This window comes from Leptodactylus fuscus, chromosome 4, assembly GCF_031893055.1.
Source record: "Leptodactylus fuscus isolate aLepFus1 chromosome 4, aLepFus1.hap2, whole genome shotgun sequence".
Lineage (NCBI taxonomy): Eukaryota > Metazoa > Chordata > Amphibia > Anura > Leptodactylidae > Leptodactylus > Leptodactylus fuscus.
The window spans coordinates 132,528,316-132,545,579 of record NC_134268.1 but is presented as its reverse complement, the minus strand read 5'-3'; the positions used below and the strand labels follow the sequence as shown (position 1 = coordinate 132,545,579).

The 17,264-nt window shown below is 42.4% G+C and overlaps 1 protein-coding gene across 1 annotated transcript in view; it reads left to right on the top strand.

Annotated features, from left to right (window-relative positions):
• The window catches only part of AHRR (aryl hydrocarbon receptor repressor), a 238,436-nt gene that overhangs the window by 161,275 nt on the left and 59,897 nt on the right, over positions 1-17,264 (top strand). Inside the window, exon 6 of the mRNA XM_075271111.1 lies at positions 14,215-14,344. Within this exon, the coding sequence (XP_075127212.1) occupies positions 14,215-14,344 (130 nt within the window). The remainder of the gene's footprint in view (positions 1-14,214; positions 14,345-17,264) is intronic.

Sequence of the window (17,264 nt, the reverse complement as noted above, 5' to 3'; positions counted from 1 at the left end):
CTATATTTAGTCTTTTAATAATGCTATATATCTTGTGCATATGTGAGAGCCCAGAACTGTGTGTCTGACACTCTGATCTGTAGTACGGGGACACCACAAGGTACAGTTCTTGCCCCATTTCTCTTCACACTGTACACTGCTGACTTTAGGCACAACTCATCCAGCTGTTACCTACAGAAACACTCCGATGACTCTGCTATAGTAGGCCTTATCACTGATGACGACGATAGGGAATACAGAGACTTAAACCGGAACTTTGTTGACTGGTGCCAGCAGAATCACCTCAGAATTAATGCTGGGAAGACCAAGGAGATGGTGGTGGACTTTAGCAAACAGAGAAGTGCTCCGACCCCGGTGGCGATCCAAGGAACATGCATTGAGATATTCAGGACTTATAAGTATCTGGGTGTGTTCCTCAATAATAAGCTGGACTGATCACCTGGAGGTGCTGCACAGAAAGGGTCACAGCAGACTCTACCTGCTCAGGAGGCTGAGGGCCTTCGGAGTCCAGGGGACACTTCTTAAGGCCTTCTTCAACTCTGTGGTTGCTTCTGCCATCTTTTTCGGTGTGGCCTGCTGGGGGAGTAGTATATAAACCAGGGACAGAAATAGACTTGACAGGCTGATCAGAAGGGCCAGCTCTGTCCTGGGGAGCCCCCTGGACCCAGTACAGGTGGTGGGTGACAAAAGGACACTGTCAGTGGTGAGCTCCATGTTGGTGAACAAATCCCACCCCATGTATGAGATTTTTATGGCACTTAGCAGCACTGTATGTGACCGTCTGCTTCACCCCAAGTGTGAGAAGGAGCACTATCACAAGTGTTTCCTTCCAACCGCGACCAGGCTGTATAATCTACATCAAACCAAGCGAAGACACTCCGTACAGAAAACTAATGATTATGACTATGAAGTCTTCCTTCTTTCTTCTTCTGTTCCTTAGCTGCTATGGACTCCTAGTATATCTTCTCTTCTCAGCATATGGGTGTTTACGTCTGTATTATATTACTGTGTATTATCCTGTATTTGTACTACTATGCTGCTGTAACATACTGAAATTTCCCCACTGTGGGACTATTAAAGGATTATCTTATCTTATCTTTACTTTTTTTTTTTTTTTTTTTAGTATTTTTTGAGTCCATAATTGGACAGCCAGTTAAATGACATTTTTATACAAGCTTTCTACTCAGGTATAGAGAATTTATTGCCCTAAATTGAATTGACATATTTCCCTATTAATCGACGATACATGATATCAAATAACTAAGGTTGGATTCACACTTAGTTGGAGTCTCCATAGGAGATTCTGTCGGGGAATCCACTTAAGATCGTCAGAGAGAAAGGTTCTGCAAGGAGGAATTTTCTCTGTGCTGGTTTCAGTTATAAAGCCGTCGGAAACCACTTTTTAAGCAGACAGGGTCTTTGTCCTTCAGGTCCCCCTAGTGTGAACCTAGCATAACAGTGGGAAAATGAGATCTATTCTTGTTTTTATACCAATAAAAATAATAGCGTTTTCTTGTACTGTATGTTTTCACTTATTTGTTTTCTTGTTTGTCTGTGTATTGTTCCATCACCATATAAATGTGTTATATCAATAACAGATGCTTTTCCATTCTTCATAGATGGTTCTGCTACTTTCAGTTGTCACCTAATACCATTACGTTAGCTCTATAACGCAGAGAGGGTGATAGCTACATTTCAATTTCCGTATTCATGTGTTCCAGTCCAAAGCTCGGGATGTGTTTTAGATACCAGGCAGTGGAAATGTGCCATAAACAATAAGTCCTCAGTGTATCAGTGATATAGTGTAACAGTTATGTAGGAACTGAATTTTAAGTAATGATTTCCAAATGTTTGGAAGTTCAAACTGTAGAGATGTTGAATCCACAACTAAGTTCTAACTCATGTCAGTAACACTTTCATCATCCAGGGCTCATGACTTTTTTCTGATGATGATTGGGAGGATAATTAAATTATTTCATATGTATTCCAGCTCATGTTCTCCCTGGTGTTTTATTGCTCTTAGAATTGTACCAATAATGAGATAATTTATATGTATCACAATGTTGGTTTGTTTTGCGCTGCAGGATAAAGACGGTTGTTTGTCTTAACAGTTGCAAATTAAATATTCTAATTTATTACAGTAGGACTTTTATTAAACCTTTTAACTCTTTCCTAGTCTCTACAGAGTTCAAGTATGTAATTGAAAGACAACAGAGGTCAACAGAAGACTTCTGTTGCATGGAGAAAGTTTTTTGTACTCCTGTTACACAGAAAAGCAATGATAACATTATACAAGGCATAACATACTGTAATTCTAGGAAGCCTCAGTCACTTGAAAATGAATCCTTTCTCATGTGTGATTAATTTCCAATAGGAAGATGTTTTATCGATACCACTCACAGTGTACAACCTAATGTAAGAATGAAAAGTGGTTCCACGTGAATTCTGCCTTCCTGATTTGCTCTTAACAGGTCATAGAATATTTTAGTAGGGCGATTTGGGTGGATCTAAGTCATTTTTTTAAATAAATTCTTTATTTATAATCAAACAAGCAATAAACAAAATAGAACGAGTGTAAGAAAGGGCCGCAAAACACCGGCCCGTACTGGCAGAGTATTCAAGTAATCTCGTCCAGACAGACATAGACCTAGCACAAGAGCAAAAGCACATAGGGACAAACATTAGGAGAAGACAAACACAGAACAAGATATAAGGAAAACAAGAAAAAAAAAAAAAAAGAAAAGAAAAAAAAAAGGGGACAGGGTAGGAGCTCCGAGCTCTGGCCAGGAAACCAGCAGTCACGAAAGCAAATCAACCGGCCAGGTGTTTGTACATACGGGTACCTTGAAAGAGAATCCATGGGGTCCAAGCCTCCATGTAGGCCTCTCGTATATCTCGCAAAGACGCAGTGAGGTCTTCCATCACCCTTATATCTTCCACTTTGCAAAGCCAGTGGCGGAGGGAAGGGGGAATGGAGGACTTCCAAAGGGCTGGGACACATGCCCGGGCGGCGTTGATCACATGTCGAAGGGCAGACCTGCGGTAGGTGCGATGGGGGAGGTCCAAGAGATGGAGCAGGAAGAGGGCTGGGGAGAAGGGGAGAAAGGATTGAAAAACCTGACAGGTCATTTTTTAAGCCTAACAAAGAAAGTTACTTTGTTACTATTGGCAAAACAAGTGTATGAAGAATCAACATATGGAAAAGAAAGCACAGATTTCTCTTCTCCTAGATGATTATGATCATACTGGTGTTGTCCAGCAAAATAAGAGTCTCTTTAAATGTATGCATGCCCATGCCCAATCACTAGAACAAAAGGGCTGTGACTAGTTTTTGAGCATTGTGCCCCTTTGAGTCCTATTACATATCAAAGATGTTTTTACACAATTGACATTCATCACTTGTGTTGTGTGTTTGCTTGGTGTCCCACCAATGAACCACCATGATCAGTAAAACAGGTACTAGCTGTTGCATTTGAATTCCTTACTTATTGCACAGTTGCAGTGAGAACAGGTGCCTTGGGACTGTCATCCTAATGATTTGTGGGGGTCTTAATAATGGGGGCCATGAGCAATAAGTTATTTATCATGTATTCTGTAGAGTTGTTAAAAATGTCCGTTGTAGGAAACCCCTTTACCATAAATCATATACTGTACAGTACTTCAGGTAATACAGTTAATTGATGAATCCTGCTTTACATGGCTGTGATGGTGACAGCTCTGTCTCAGAAGCAGAGTATGGGCAATCTCCATGAGAGCCCTACTTTGACAGCCGAGCTCCTGCTACAATAGCTAGAACACTGATCTTGGCTGTTTAACTATGATCATCAGTGATCACTACATCTAAGATATTTGTCAGTGAAACTGACAACTTCTTCAGCTCCCACAGGACAAATGTTGGGTACCAATGGGTTGGTATGGCAGTCAGGTGCCTTAGAATGGCCCCGGGGCTGTAGCATAACAATAGCCTCAATACACTGTAATACATATTGTGGGGTATCGCTCAGGTAGATGCTTGTAGCGGTGTAGGAAACAGGTACACAGACACTGGATTGCACACAAGTTCAGGCTTTATTCACATGTAGCGCATACACTGCTTTTGCAGAGCCACAGGATAAACAAAACAAAATCCTTCTCGACTGAGAAAACTAACTTAAACGTAAGTAAACTTTTCCCTGACTATACAGGAGACTGGCTACCAGTCTCCCACCTTGGCAATAACAACTAGAGATGAGCGAACACTAAAATGTTCGAGGTTCGAAATTCGATTCGAACAGCCGCTCACTGTTCGAGTGTTCGAATGGGTTTCGAACCCCATTATAGTCTATGGGGAACATAAACTCGTTAAGGGGGAAACCCAAATTCGTGTCTGGAGGGTCACCAAGTCCACTATGACACCCCAGGAAATGATACCAACACCCTGGAATGACACTGGGACAGCAGGGGAAGCATGTCTGGGGGCATAAAAGTCACTTTATTTCATGGAAATCCCTGTCAGTTTGCGATTTTCGCAAGCTAACTTTTCCCCATAGAAATGCATTGGCCAGTGCTGATTGGCCAGAGTACGGAACTCGACCAATCAGCGCTGGCTCTGCTGGAGGAGGCGGAGTCTAAGATAGCTCCACACCAGTCTCCATTCAGGTCTGACCTTAGACTCCGCCTCCTCCGGCAGAGCCAGCGCTGATTGGCCGAAGGCTGGCCAATGCATTCCTATGCGAATGCAGACTTAGCAGTGCTGAGTCAGTTTTGCTCAACTACACATCTGATGCACACTCGGCACTGCTACATCAGATGTAGCAATCTGATGTAGCAGAGCCGAGGGTGCACTAGAACCCCTGTGCAAACTCAGTTCACGCTAATAGAATGCATTGGCCAGCGCTGATTGGCCAATGCATTCTATTAGCCCGATGAAGTAGAGCTGAATGTGTGTGCTAAGCACACTCATTCAGCACTGCTTCATCACGCCAATACAATGCATTAGCCAGTGCTGATTGGCCAGAGTACGGAATTCGGCCAATCAGCGCTGGCCAATGCATTCTATTAGCCCGATGAAGTAGAGCTGAATGTGTGTGCTAAGCACACACATTCAGCACTGCTTCATCACGCCAATACAATGCATTAGCCAGTGCTGATTGGCCAGAGTACGGAATTCGGCCAATCAGCGCTGGCTCTGCTGGAGGAGGCGGAGTCTAAGGTCGGACCTGAATGGAGACTGGTGCGGAGCGATCTTAGACTCCGCCTCCTCCAGCAGAGCCAGCGCTGATTGGCCGAATTCCGTACTCTGGCCAATCAGCGCTGGCCAATGCATTCTATTAGCCCGATGAAGTAGAGCTGAATGTGTGTGCTAAGCACACACATTCAGCACTGCTTCATCACGCCAATACAATGCATTAGCCAGTGCTGATTGGCCAGAGTACGGAATTCGGCCAATCAGCGCTGGCTCTGCTGGAGGAGGCGGAGTCTAAGGTCGGACCTGAATGGAGACTGGTGTGGAGCGATCTTAGACTCCGCCTCCTCCAGCAGAGCCAGCGCTGATTGGCCGAATTCCGTACTCTGGCCAATCAGCGCTGGCCAATGCATTCTATTAGCCCGATGAAGTAGAGCTGAATGTGTGTGCTAAGCACACACATTCAGCACTGCTTCATCACGCCAATACAATGCATTAGCCAGTGCTGATTGGCCAGAGTACGGAATTCGGCCAATCAGCGCTGGCTCTGCTGGAGGAGGCGGAGTCTAAGATCGCTCCACACCAGTCTCCATTCAGGTCCGACCTTAGACGCCGCCTCCTCCGGCAGAGCCAGCGCTGATTGGCCGAAGGCTGGCCAATGCATTCCTATGCGAATGCAGACTTAGCAGTGCTGAGTCAGTTTTGCTCAACTACACATCTGATGCACACTCGGCACTGCTACATCAGATGTAGCAATCTGATGTAGCAGAGCCGAGGGTGCACTAGAACCCCTGTGCAAACTCAGTTCACGCTAATAGAATGCATTGGCCAGCGCTGATTGGCCAATGCATTCTATTAGCCCGATGAAGTAGAGCTGAATGTGTGTGCTAAGCACACACATTCAGCACTGCTTCATCACGCCAATACAATGCATTAGCCAGTGCTGATTGGCCAGAGTACGGAATTCGGCCAATCAGCGCTGGCTCTGCTGGAGGAGGCGGAGTCTAAGGTCGGACCTGAATGGAGACTGGTGTGGAGCGATCTTAGACTCCGCCTCCTCCAGCAGAGCCAGCGCTGATTGGCCGAATTCCGTACTCTGGCCAATCAGCGCTGGCCAATGCATTCTATTAGCTTGATGAAGCAGAGTGTGCACAAGGGTTCAAGCGCACCCTCGGCTCTGATGTAGCAGAGCTGAGGCTGCACAAGGGTTCAAGCGCACCCTCGGCTCTGATGTAGGAGAGCCGAGGGTGCACTTGAACCCTTGTGCAGCCTCAGCTCTGCTACATCAGAGCCGAGGGTGCGCTTGAACCCTTGTGCACACTCTGCTTCATCAAGCTAATAGAATGCATTGGCCAGCGCTGATTGGCCAATGTATTCTATTAGCCTGATGAAGTAGAGCTGAATGTGTGTGCTAAGCACACACATTCAGCTCTACTTCATCGGGCTAATAGAATGCATTGGCCAGCGCTGATTGGCCAGAGTACGGAACTCGACCAATCAGCGCTGGCTCTGCTGGAGGAGGCGGAGTCTAAGATCGCTCCACACCAGTCTCCATTCAGGTCCGACCTTAGACTCCGCCTCCTCCAGCAGAGCCAGCGCTGATTGGCCGAATTCCGTACTCTGGCCAATCAGCACTGGCTAATGCATTGTATTGGCGTGATGAAGCAGTGCTGAATGTGTGTGCTTAGCACACACATTCAGCTCTACTTCATCGGGCTAATAGAATGCATTGGCCAATCAGCGCTGGCCAATGCATTCTATTAGCGTGAACTGAGTTTGCACAGGGGTTCTAGTGCACCCTCGGCTCTGCTACATCAGATTGCTACATCTGATGTAGCAGTGCCGAGTGTGCATCAGATGTGTAGTTGAGCAAAACTGACTCAGCACTGCTAAGTCTGCATTCGCATAGGAATGCATTGGCCAGCCTTCGGCCAATCAGCGCTGGCTCTGCCGGAGGAGGCGGAGTCTAAGGTCGGACCTGAATGGAGACTGGTGTGGAGCGATCTTAGACTCCGCCTCCTCCAGCAGAGCCAGCGCTGATTGGTCGAGTTCCGTACTCTGGCCAATCAGCGCTGGCCAATGCATTCTATTAGCCCGATGAAGTAGAGCTGAATGTGTGTGCTTAGCACACACATTCAGCTCTACTTCATCAGGCTAATAGAATACATTGGCCAATCAGCGCTGGCCAATGCATTCTATTAGCTTGATGAAGCAGAGTGTGCACAAGGGTTCAAGCGCACCCTCGGCTCTGATGTAGCAGAGCTGAGGGTGCACAAGGGTTCAAGTGCACCCTCGGCTCTCCTACATCAGAGCCGAGGGTGCGCTTGAACCCTTGTGCAGCCTCGGCTCTGCTACATCAGAGCCGAGGGTGCGCTTGAACCCTTGTGCACACTCTGCTTCATCAAGCTAATAGAATGCATTGGCCAGCACTGATTGGCCAGAGTACGGAATTCGGCCAATCAGCGCTGGCCAATGCATCCCTATGGGAAAAAGTTTATCTCACAAAAATCACAATTACACACCCGATAGAGCCCCAAAAAGTTATTTTTAATAACATTCCCCCCTAAATAAAGGTTATCCCTAGCTATCCCTGCCTGTACAGCTATCCCTGTCTCATAGTCACAAAGTTCACATTCTCATATGACCCGGATTTGAAATCCACTATTCGTCTAAAATGGAGGTCACCTGATTTCGGCAGCCAATGACTTTTTCCAATTTTTTTCAATGCCCCCGGTGTCGTAGTTCCTGTCCCACCTCCCCTGCGCTGTTATTGGTGCAAAAAAGGCGCCAGGGAAGGTGGGAGGGGAATCGAATTTTGGCGCACTTTACCACGTGGTGTTCGATTCGATTCGAACATGGCGAACACCCTGATATCCGATCGAACATGTGTTCGATAGAACACTGTTCGCTCATCTCTAATAACAACGGGTGGCACAGTACCTGCTTTGGAGGTCCGGTCTGGACAGTTCAACTCTGTCTGTGTGGTGCCACACTGCTAGTCTTCACACTCAGACTGTTATTAAGGCCTGACCTCCCTGGTGTGAGTCTTCACCAGACACCCTTTAGCTGCCTGGCTGGGACATACCTGTCTTCCCAGACCACACCCTTCACTCTCTCACAATATGAATTGCAGTATATTATAGTATTGATCAAGCCCCCTAATTGTAAAATACCTTAGGAGGACTTGAAAAAAAAAAGTAAGAAAAAAACATTTGTAAAATGTTAAAAAGTTTAACCCTTTAAGGAGGCAGGGAAGTTTGTACATTAATGCTTGGCAACTTTTTCATATTTTCCTTCTCCAAGGTCCAAAATTCATAACTTTTTTAAAAAAATTTCTATCAACATAGCTATGTGAGTGCTTATTCTTTGCATGACAAGTTGTACTTCCAATTGTGCCATTTTGTAGTACATATGTCTTGATTAACTTTTATTAATGTTTTTTGGGGGTCTGTGTGAAAACCCCCCCCCACAATTCTGTCATAATGTTTTGTATTTTGTTTTTACAACATTCACTCTGCATTAAAATTGACATGGCAACTTTGTCCAGTGGGTTATTATGATTATAATGATAACATATTTATATTAGTTTTATTACACTTTACCACTTTTACAAATAAAATTTTTGAAAATTACCGATTTTCATGGGGGCACCATATTCTGATGCCTATAACTTTTTTCTATTTAGTTGATGGAGATATGTCAGAGCTCTTAATTTGCGGGGCAAGTTGTACTTGTACAACTTGTACTTGTAATTGGTACCAATATTTGGTATGTATGACTTTTTGATCACTTTTTATTGTTATTTCTTTTTGGAAATTGAGGTGACCAAAATACATTATTTATTTTTTATAGTATTGCAATACATCACACATAGGCTCCCTATGTATGACATGCATAAACAGTACCCACAGTCTTTCAGCGCCTTGCAGCACCTTGTAGTGCTCTTTACACACTTTTAAATATACCTTTATGAACAAAATTGCTGTTTTATTCATATGCAAATTAGGTGAAAAGGGCTTTTGAGATGGTTCTCACCTTCCCCAGGCTTCTCTGTGTGTTGCAGATTACATCCCCTAACTGCCAGCCCAGCTCTCACCGGGGAGAGCTGTCAATTAAAGGATGATGGGTTGTATGCCAACCTGTATGCCAGTACATCTCCTGACTGTTGATGGCTCTGTTAGTATAAAATAAGTGTACAGTTCAGAAATCGTGGGGTGGGGGAGCTTGAAGGCAACTCTTAACATTATGGGGGTGCCAGGGGAAATGTGCAGGCCACAGTTCAAGGGCAGACAGTGCTGCAGTTTGCCACTCACTGTCTGCATATGACCCGCTTGCTAGCGCAGTCCCTTCATGGACCCTGTGATCTGCCGCCTGCGGCAAGATGCTCATCTTTTGCTCATAGTGGATGCAGTCCTACAGACTTCATAATACATTTCACAGCAAATGGTGCAGTAGTGTAAAAAAAGTTTATAAAAAAAGGTAAACAATTATAAAACATTAAAGGGAGTATATTACTTCCCACAGCTACTTTAAAGTGCTTGCATTTCTGTAGACACTGTTAGTGGAATAAGAATGATACCTTCATTATGTTTCAGAGCCCCAGGCATGCATAGAAAAAACACTTTTATTTTTTATTCAAATGAGGATCTTGGAGTATATGGAGAGTTTTCTTTTATTACTGAGCACTGCTGCATCATCTCTAAAATCTTACATTCACACTTTCCCCTAATTAACTTGATTGTCCATTTCCGCACTCTCTGTAGCTCAGCTATATCTATGTGTGGCTGTACTAGTGATTAGGGATTTTTGAACTTGTTCAGATAGAACCAGATTCTACCAGAACATTCCAAAACTTTGGGGTTCGTCACCCACTTTTATACTCAGGGGATTCCTTTGCAAAAACAGCAGAGAAGAAGGTATTTAATAGATTAGCCTTTTCCTCATTCTCCTCCATCATTACACCCAGATTAATTATGTTAGAGCCCACAGCCTCAGTTTCAAGTTTCTTTTTATATATATAACTAGCCTCTGCCCGCGACTTTATCTGCGTGTTGTTGGCATCGATGATCCGCCTATATTCAGCAAATTGCTGCCACAGATGGTTTGCCTACTCCGGCAGGAAATTTTGTCAGCTCTTAAGCTGTCCTGCTGCTGAACTTGCTCCTCACACTATGCCTATGATTGTTCCTGCATCTCAGCAGCTCACTGGGAAGCCATATAATGAGCATGTTGTTGGCACTGATAATGCACCGGCGTTTTGGCAGCTGTCAAGCTGGCCTGCAACTGAACTCATTCCTTGTGCTGTGCCCATGATTGTTTCGGCATCTCAGCAGCTCACTGGGACACCATATAATGAGCGTGCTGTTGGCGTTGATGATTCGCCTGCTCCGGCGTTTCAGCAGCTGTCAATCTGGCCTGCCGCTGAGCTTGTTCCTCACGCTGTTCCCGATGTATGTCATGGCATCTCAGCAGCTCGCTGTGAGTGTGTTGTTGGAGTGATGATCCCCGTCAGCTCCGCTTGAGGAGAACTCTGTTGACTTCCAGCTACGTTCATAGCTGTCGTTGTTTCAGAATTTTGCAACAAATTCGATTTTCTTTCTCTCGGTATGTTTAAAAGTAGCAAACTGCCAATTTGGATTACAGGTGCTTTCCCATCCAGTGTGTCAGCATGCTGCCTAGAGCTGACCAGTAATATGCAAATACATGTACAGAATCCCTGAGGGTTAGCTGAGCGTTTACATACAGAGATAACAGACCTGGCTTTATCAAAACCTGAGATAAGTTGCTGCAGGAGCAGTGTAATATAGTATGTGAACATAAATTCATAACAGTCGAGAAGCCATGTCATTTATCAGGATAAAAAGTAGCCTATGTTTTAATCGAGGTTACAATCTATCTATGTGCCAAATTTCATTCAAATCCGTTCAGCTGTTTTTGCGTGATTGACTTACAAACACACAAACATCCAAACTTTCACATTTATAATATTAGTAGGAATTAGTAGGATTGAAGAATATACATGTTTTACAGGATGAATTTAAGATGCTTTTATAAATCTGTGTTCTTCTTTTTAAGGACACTGTCACAATTTATGACCCTAAGGTCGTCTTTTCATTGGTGAAAATTGGCCTTTCTGAAATATATTGTTTTTGTATCTCTTCCACTAAAGATTTTAATAAAGGATACTTGAAAATATACTATGTTGGGATCACTATTACACAGGTGAACACCATCCTCCACTTTTGATGTTCTGTTTGGTCTATTGTATACAATTAGGTCTAAAAGTGCCCCCTCTTATGTTGGGTCCTGCATGAGAAGGGAAAGGCAATTCTCTTTAATCATTGCCAATAACCTCTTTAGGCTAAGGACCCACATTGTGGTAACGCAACTTTTTTATTGCAGATTTTGCTGCAGTGTTTTGAGTCATAGCCAGGAGCGGGTTGAGCAGAAAGGAGAAGTATAATAGCTTCCTTTATATTTCCCATTCGTTTTGTAGCCACTCCTAGGTTTGGCTTAATCTGCAGTGAGCAAAATCTACAGCAAAAAAAGTAGCTTTTTCACTATGTAGGGCCTCAGCCTTACTTTATTCCAGATAACCAGCTCACACCACACTTCCTTTTCATGTCCTAATTACTGAGCATTAAGATATGAAACAGGCATTGAAGAAGTCCTCCACATATCCAGTGTGAGGGAATTCTCCTCTGTCCTAAGATGCTACAGTTAATAATAAACATGGCATCTAACAGGTTGTTGTAGTTATAATGTCCCCCAATCAGCCTTCCCACGGCATGTTCGGGGTTCCCCTCCCACACTTGGCCTGTTCAGATTTTCATTAAGGGCAGCCCGGAGTCTGTCCAATGGTCATGGCAAGCCCACATTCCTGGTTGATCCTGCCTAGAAGGGAAGCTGTTGAAGGCGAAATGGCAAAAACATAGGATTTGGCCATTTTGATTTTTGTCTCCCATTACGGCAGTCACCATATGGAAAAAATATTTTTTATTTGTTTTCAGGTTATTCAGACCTGGGGAAGCATAATTTGTTTTATTTTACTTGTCTTTTGTTTATTTGAGATCTGGTGAAAGGGGTGTAATTTGAATATCTACATTTTTAAAAACCTAAAAAAAAAAAGTTCTAGGCTCCCCTAGGGTGCTTGAACCTTTTTATCTTTAGATTACTTGTCCCAAAGACTGCAATACTATTGTATAGTACAGTGGAGACCCGGCAGCTCCTAAGTGGCCACCATATCTACAGTACTAGTAATAGTAAATGGTACATCGGATGTCACCAAAAGGTTAAATCATACAGGTCGCCCACTCACAGTTGATTCTGACCCAATTGATTGAGAACAACTGATTCTAATTTCAACTTCAAAGTATCTGCTAATCCAAAATGTTCACATACTTTTACATCCAAAAATTTTTATTAAAGGTTTTCATTAAAATTAAAAGAAAAGGGAACAACCAAAACATAAAATTATAAAACATAGAAAAGAGGAGCGAACCCCCAAAACAGGAACTGTTAACAGAAGGTAAGGGAGAAGCTCCTGACGCAGCATGGTGCTGTAAAACATATAAACAATAAGGTCCAACATGAAAGGTATAGAAAACTGTACAACATGTAAAGAGAACAGAAAAGGGGCCAAGACCTAAGTACATAGAAATTCTACAGTGGTTGGAGAGTGGTACCTGGAACAAAAGAGAAAAAGGAGAAGATGGATGAGTGATGACAGTTATTCCAAAACAGCCATATTTTTTGGTGACCAATATCGTTTTGTCGAAGTGCTGAAATCAAATTTTCCATGTGTCAAATGTTCAGAATCTCCTGAAACCAGTCCATTAAGGTCGGGGGCATGTAGATTTCCAGAAGAGGTAAATTACAGACTTGGCTGCAATTAGCAAAAAGCCTACCAGCTGGCGGACATGCCTCTGAATCTTACAAGGGCATATAGAGAGTAGAAGTGGGGCTGGATTGTTCTCAATGCAACCCCAGTCACTTTCCTAATAAACCTGCGAACCTCATGCCAGAAGGGGCGGAGGTGGGAGCAATTCCACCAAACATGCAGCATAGTGCCTCGTTCTGCTGAGCATCTCCAACAATCAGGAGGGGGTTGTCAGAAAGATCTCATGGAGGACTGATGAAACCTGGTACCAACTAGAGAGGATCTTATGGTTAGTTTCCTGTGCCCTGCTAGATATAGAAAACTTATGGCAAGAACAAAAGGCTGAGAGCCACTTGTCTGGCAGAAAAGTAGACCCAATCTTTCTTTCCCAGTTAGCCACAAAATGGAGAGCACTGTCTGCATCAGAGAAGAAGAGGATGTAGGGGGGCCACACGGTGGCTCAGTGGTTAGCACTGCAGCCTTGCAGCGCTGGGTCCTGGTGTTCAAATCCCACCAAGGGCATAAAACCATCTGCAAGGAGTTTGTATGTTCTCCCCGTGTTTGCATGGATTTCCATCCCATATTCCAAAAGACATACTGATAGGGAAAAATGTACATTGTGAGCTCCATGTGGGGCTCACAATCTACAAAAAGAAAAAAAAAAAAAAAAAAAAAAAAGAAGAAGAGGATGTAGATGAGTGAGATAGGGGGTGGTGGCATAGAGGGGCAAACACAAAGACGCTCAAAGAGAAGAAAAGACCTATGGAGGTTGCTGGAATTTTTTAGGGAGGAATAGAAGGAGTGTAACTGAAGGTATTGCCATTGGGTCATCTGATTTCTATGTTCCATGGGGACTAGATCAGTGTTGGAAGGAGACAATAGCGTTCACATACTTTTAAAACTTACAGATATGTGATGTTGGATCCTTATCTTCTATACATAAATGTCCAAATCTAATATTTTGACTCATCTGTGTAATCAGGTTCTCTTTATCTCATTTTCAGATCTGATCAGATAGGTCAAATTTATGCAGAAATATAGAAAATTTTGAAGGGTTCACAAACTTTCTAGCACCACTGTATATCAGTAACATTTGAGAAATATAGGATACAACCACTTGGCATAAGGTATAAAATATATCTGATACATTCTTTATTCTCTGGTGTTTCAGACTGACGTCATGCATCAAAATGTCTATGATTACATCCATGTGGATGATCGGCAAGAATTCTGTCGGCAACTTCACTGGGCTATGAATCCTCAACAGATGGTGAATTCACAGGAATCTCAAACAGAGACAGGTTGGTTTATGTGACAGAGAGAAAGGAGCATGGGTAACATTTAGAAGCAAAAGTTGTTTTAAGTCATTTTTCTTTTAGTATTGTAATTGTATTAGTACTACTTTTACCACTTATCTAATCATTGAGAATAATATAGAATAGAATACAACAGAATAATAATAATAATAATAATAATAATATCTGGAAGTGGATGCAAAAAAATTATTCACCGCTACCTAGCAGGGCAGGGTATCGGCTGAGACTCGTAGCCATTAACAACTCTTATGCTGGTGACAAGGGACTTCTCTATAGTAAAAAGGAAGGAATTGATGCAGAGACATGGCCTCAGGTGGCGCCTCATGGAATAATATGAGGGGGGGGGGGCGGGGGCAGCATTATATTAATAGGCCTCTACTTATTGAATTATTGCAATATGTAGCGGTCAATAATTTTTACTCACCTGTCCATGTACCTGTGCATACACCCTCTATTGTCACCTCTAGGAGGGCGGAGCGCGGCCTGCACAAGAATGTGGACAGTGGACAGGTGAGTAAAAATTATCGGCCGCAAACCATTGCAATAATACAATAGGTAGCGGCCTAACCTATATTGGGAAGGTCATATACTATAAGTGGGTGGGGGTAAAAAAGGGGGTCATATACTGTGTGGGGCCCTAAAAAGGTGTTAAAAACTGTGGGGTAGGAAAAAAGGGGGTTATGTACCATGTGGGAGGGCAAGAAAAAGGGGGTCATATACCATGAAGCGAGCAAAAAATGTGGGTTGTATATGATGGGGGAGCAAAAAAAGGGGGTGTTATACTATGTGGGGACTATGTATGTATAGTTCCCCTCAGGCAGCAGAGAGGCTAGGTTCACTCCTGGGACAGAGACAAAGGTTTGCCGACCAACAGGTAAAGTTAAGCAGAGAGATACCATTCACCCTGCAACAGTGTATTTACTAAACTAACGAACTGCAGGTTTAGTAAATGTGTAATTGCATTTGGAATGAGTCAATCTGTATAGCCATTAGAAAAATCTACACGTCTATCCTAAGATAAGATGGAAATTATATAAGGACAGGCTAGATGTACCAGGCGGCCTTTTTCTACCATCAAACTTCTATGTTCCTGTGTTCCCAAGTTCTATGTAAGGTTCACAGTACCATAAAGGGTTAAAATTCCAACAGAAATATGATCCAAATCCGTCTTCCCCATTTTGTGGGAAACAAGTTTGTATGAAATTTACATTGTTTTTACAGAACCAATAAAAGGCAATTTTACTAATCAGTTCATAGAACTTTATGACATTGTTAATTATATGAAACTAAAAATAAAAACTTAAATGTTTCTAACAGAAAATCCGGGCTATAGACTACCACAGACATTTCTCGTATCTTCAGTTTTTGTTTTTGACTCCCCACCTTTAAAACCCCACAACTTTTTTATTTCTCAGTTCACAGAGCCATATGTTTACAGGACAAATTGTACTTCGTAATGATTTCATTTAATATTCTGTACAATGTACTGGGAAGCTGCACAAAAAATTCAGAATGACGTGGGATTGAATATATGTTTGACTTTCTTACGGGCTTTGTTTTTACGGAGTTCACTGTGCAGCCAAAATGACATGTCACCTGTATTCTATGGGTCGGTATGATTCCAAGCACACCAAATCTATATTGTTTTCTTATGTTTTAACCCCTAAAAAAAATTCAAAAACTTAAAAAAAAAAAAAATCCTTGGAGTCACCATGTTATGACATTCGTACCTTTTTTATGTTTCCATGTACAGGGATTCATAAAGCGTCCTTTTTTTTTTGCAGGACAAGATGCAGTTTTTGGTTATACAATTTTGTGTAATGTCTGATGTTTTGGTCGCATTTTATTCGCATTTTTGATTTTTTTTTTCCCATTACAAAGTATGGGAACATTTTTTTCATATATTTGTAAACCTGCGTTTTTTTGTATGCAGGGATGGATTTGATAATGAATGATTAGATTTTTTTTATTATAGTTTATTTTTATTTGAAATCTAGGGAAAGGGGGTGATTTGAATTTTTTTTTTTTTTTACTTTTTTTTAAATGTTTTTACCATTTTACTATTTTATTGAACCTGCAATGTTTTGATTGCATGTCCCATAGACCACAATATAACTATATTGTGGTCTATGGGACTTCATTAGGCTCCTAGCTGCCATAGGAACCAGACAGCTCCCACAATCTCAAGGTGTGGGAGCCATCCTGCAATGGAAAAGGTATAGGGCCAGTGAGGACTGGCCCCAGGAATCAGTTCTGACTTTATATATGATATATGATGTATAGATATATCATGTATTCTGCACAGGCAACTAATAGGAAATATATTGCAAAATACTGAAAAATGCAATCACTGAAAAAAATATAAAATATGTTGGCAATATATGAGCCAGTCAGGTTTACTTGTTTTATGCTTAAATGGACAATCCCTTTTTATATCATTATTAACCTATTAGGGTGTGTTGTGCTGATAAAGGGGGGTTTCGTAGATGACCCTCCCCATCATTGACACCTCAAATACATATCTATCTATCTATCTATGGAAACAGGTAGCTATATTTGCACATACATTTAGGTAATTGTAAGGTGTCTCGGAATCTAGATTTATTTTGTGGTTTCAGCCCTGGTATGAAATGTAAAAATAAGACATCATGAAAAAAAAGTGTTTACCTCAAGCCTTACCTGGCACAATGCCATAGTATTGTGAAACCCTTAGCAGACAAGTAAGGTTGAACATTTCAGCTCTGGACTACTAATAATTGTTTGTGGTAGATGTATAGGCAACCACTGCAGTAATAATGAAAGGTGTACTGAAACTCCAAGTTGGTTTTCTGCACTTACTAGTCGTAGATGAAGTGGCACGATATGCCATCTCATGGCCCACTTATTTGTTCTCTCTAGAGGATTA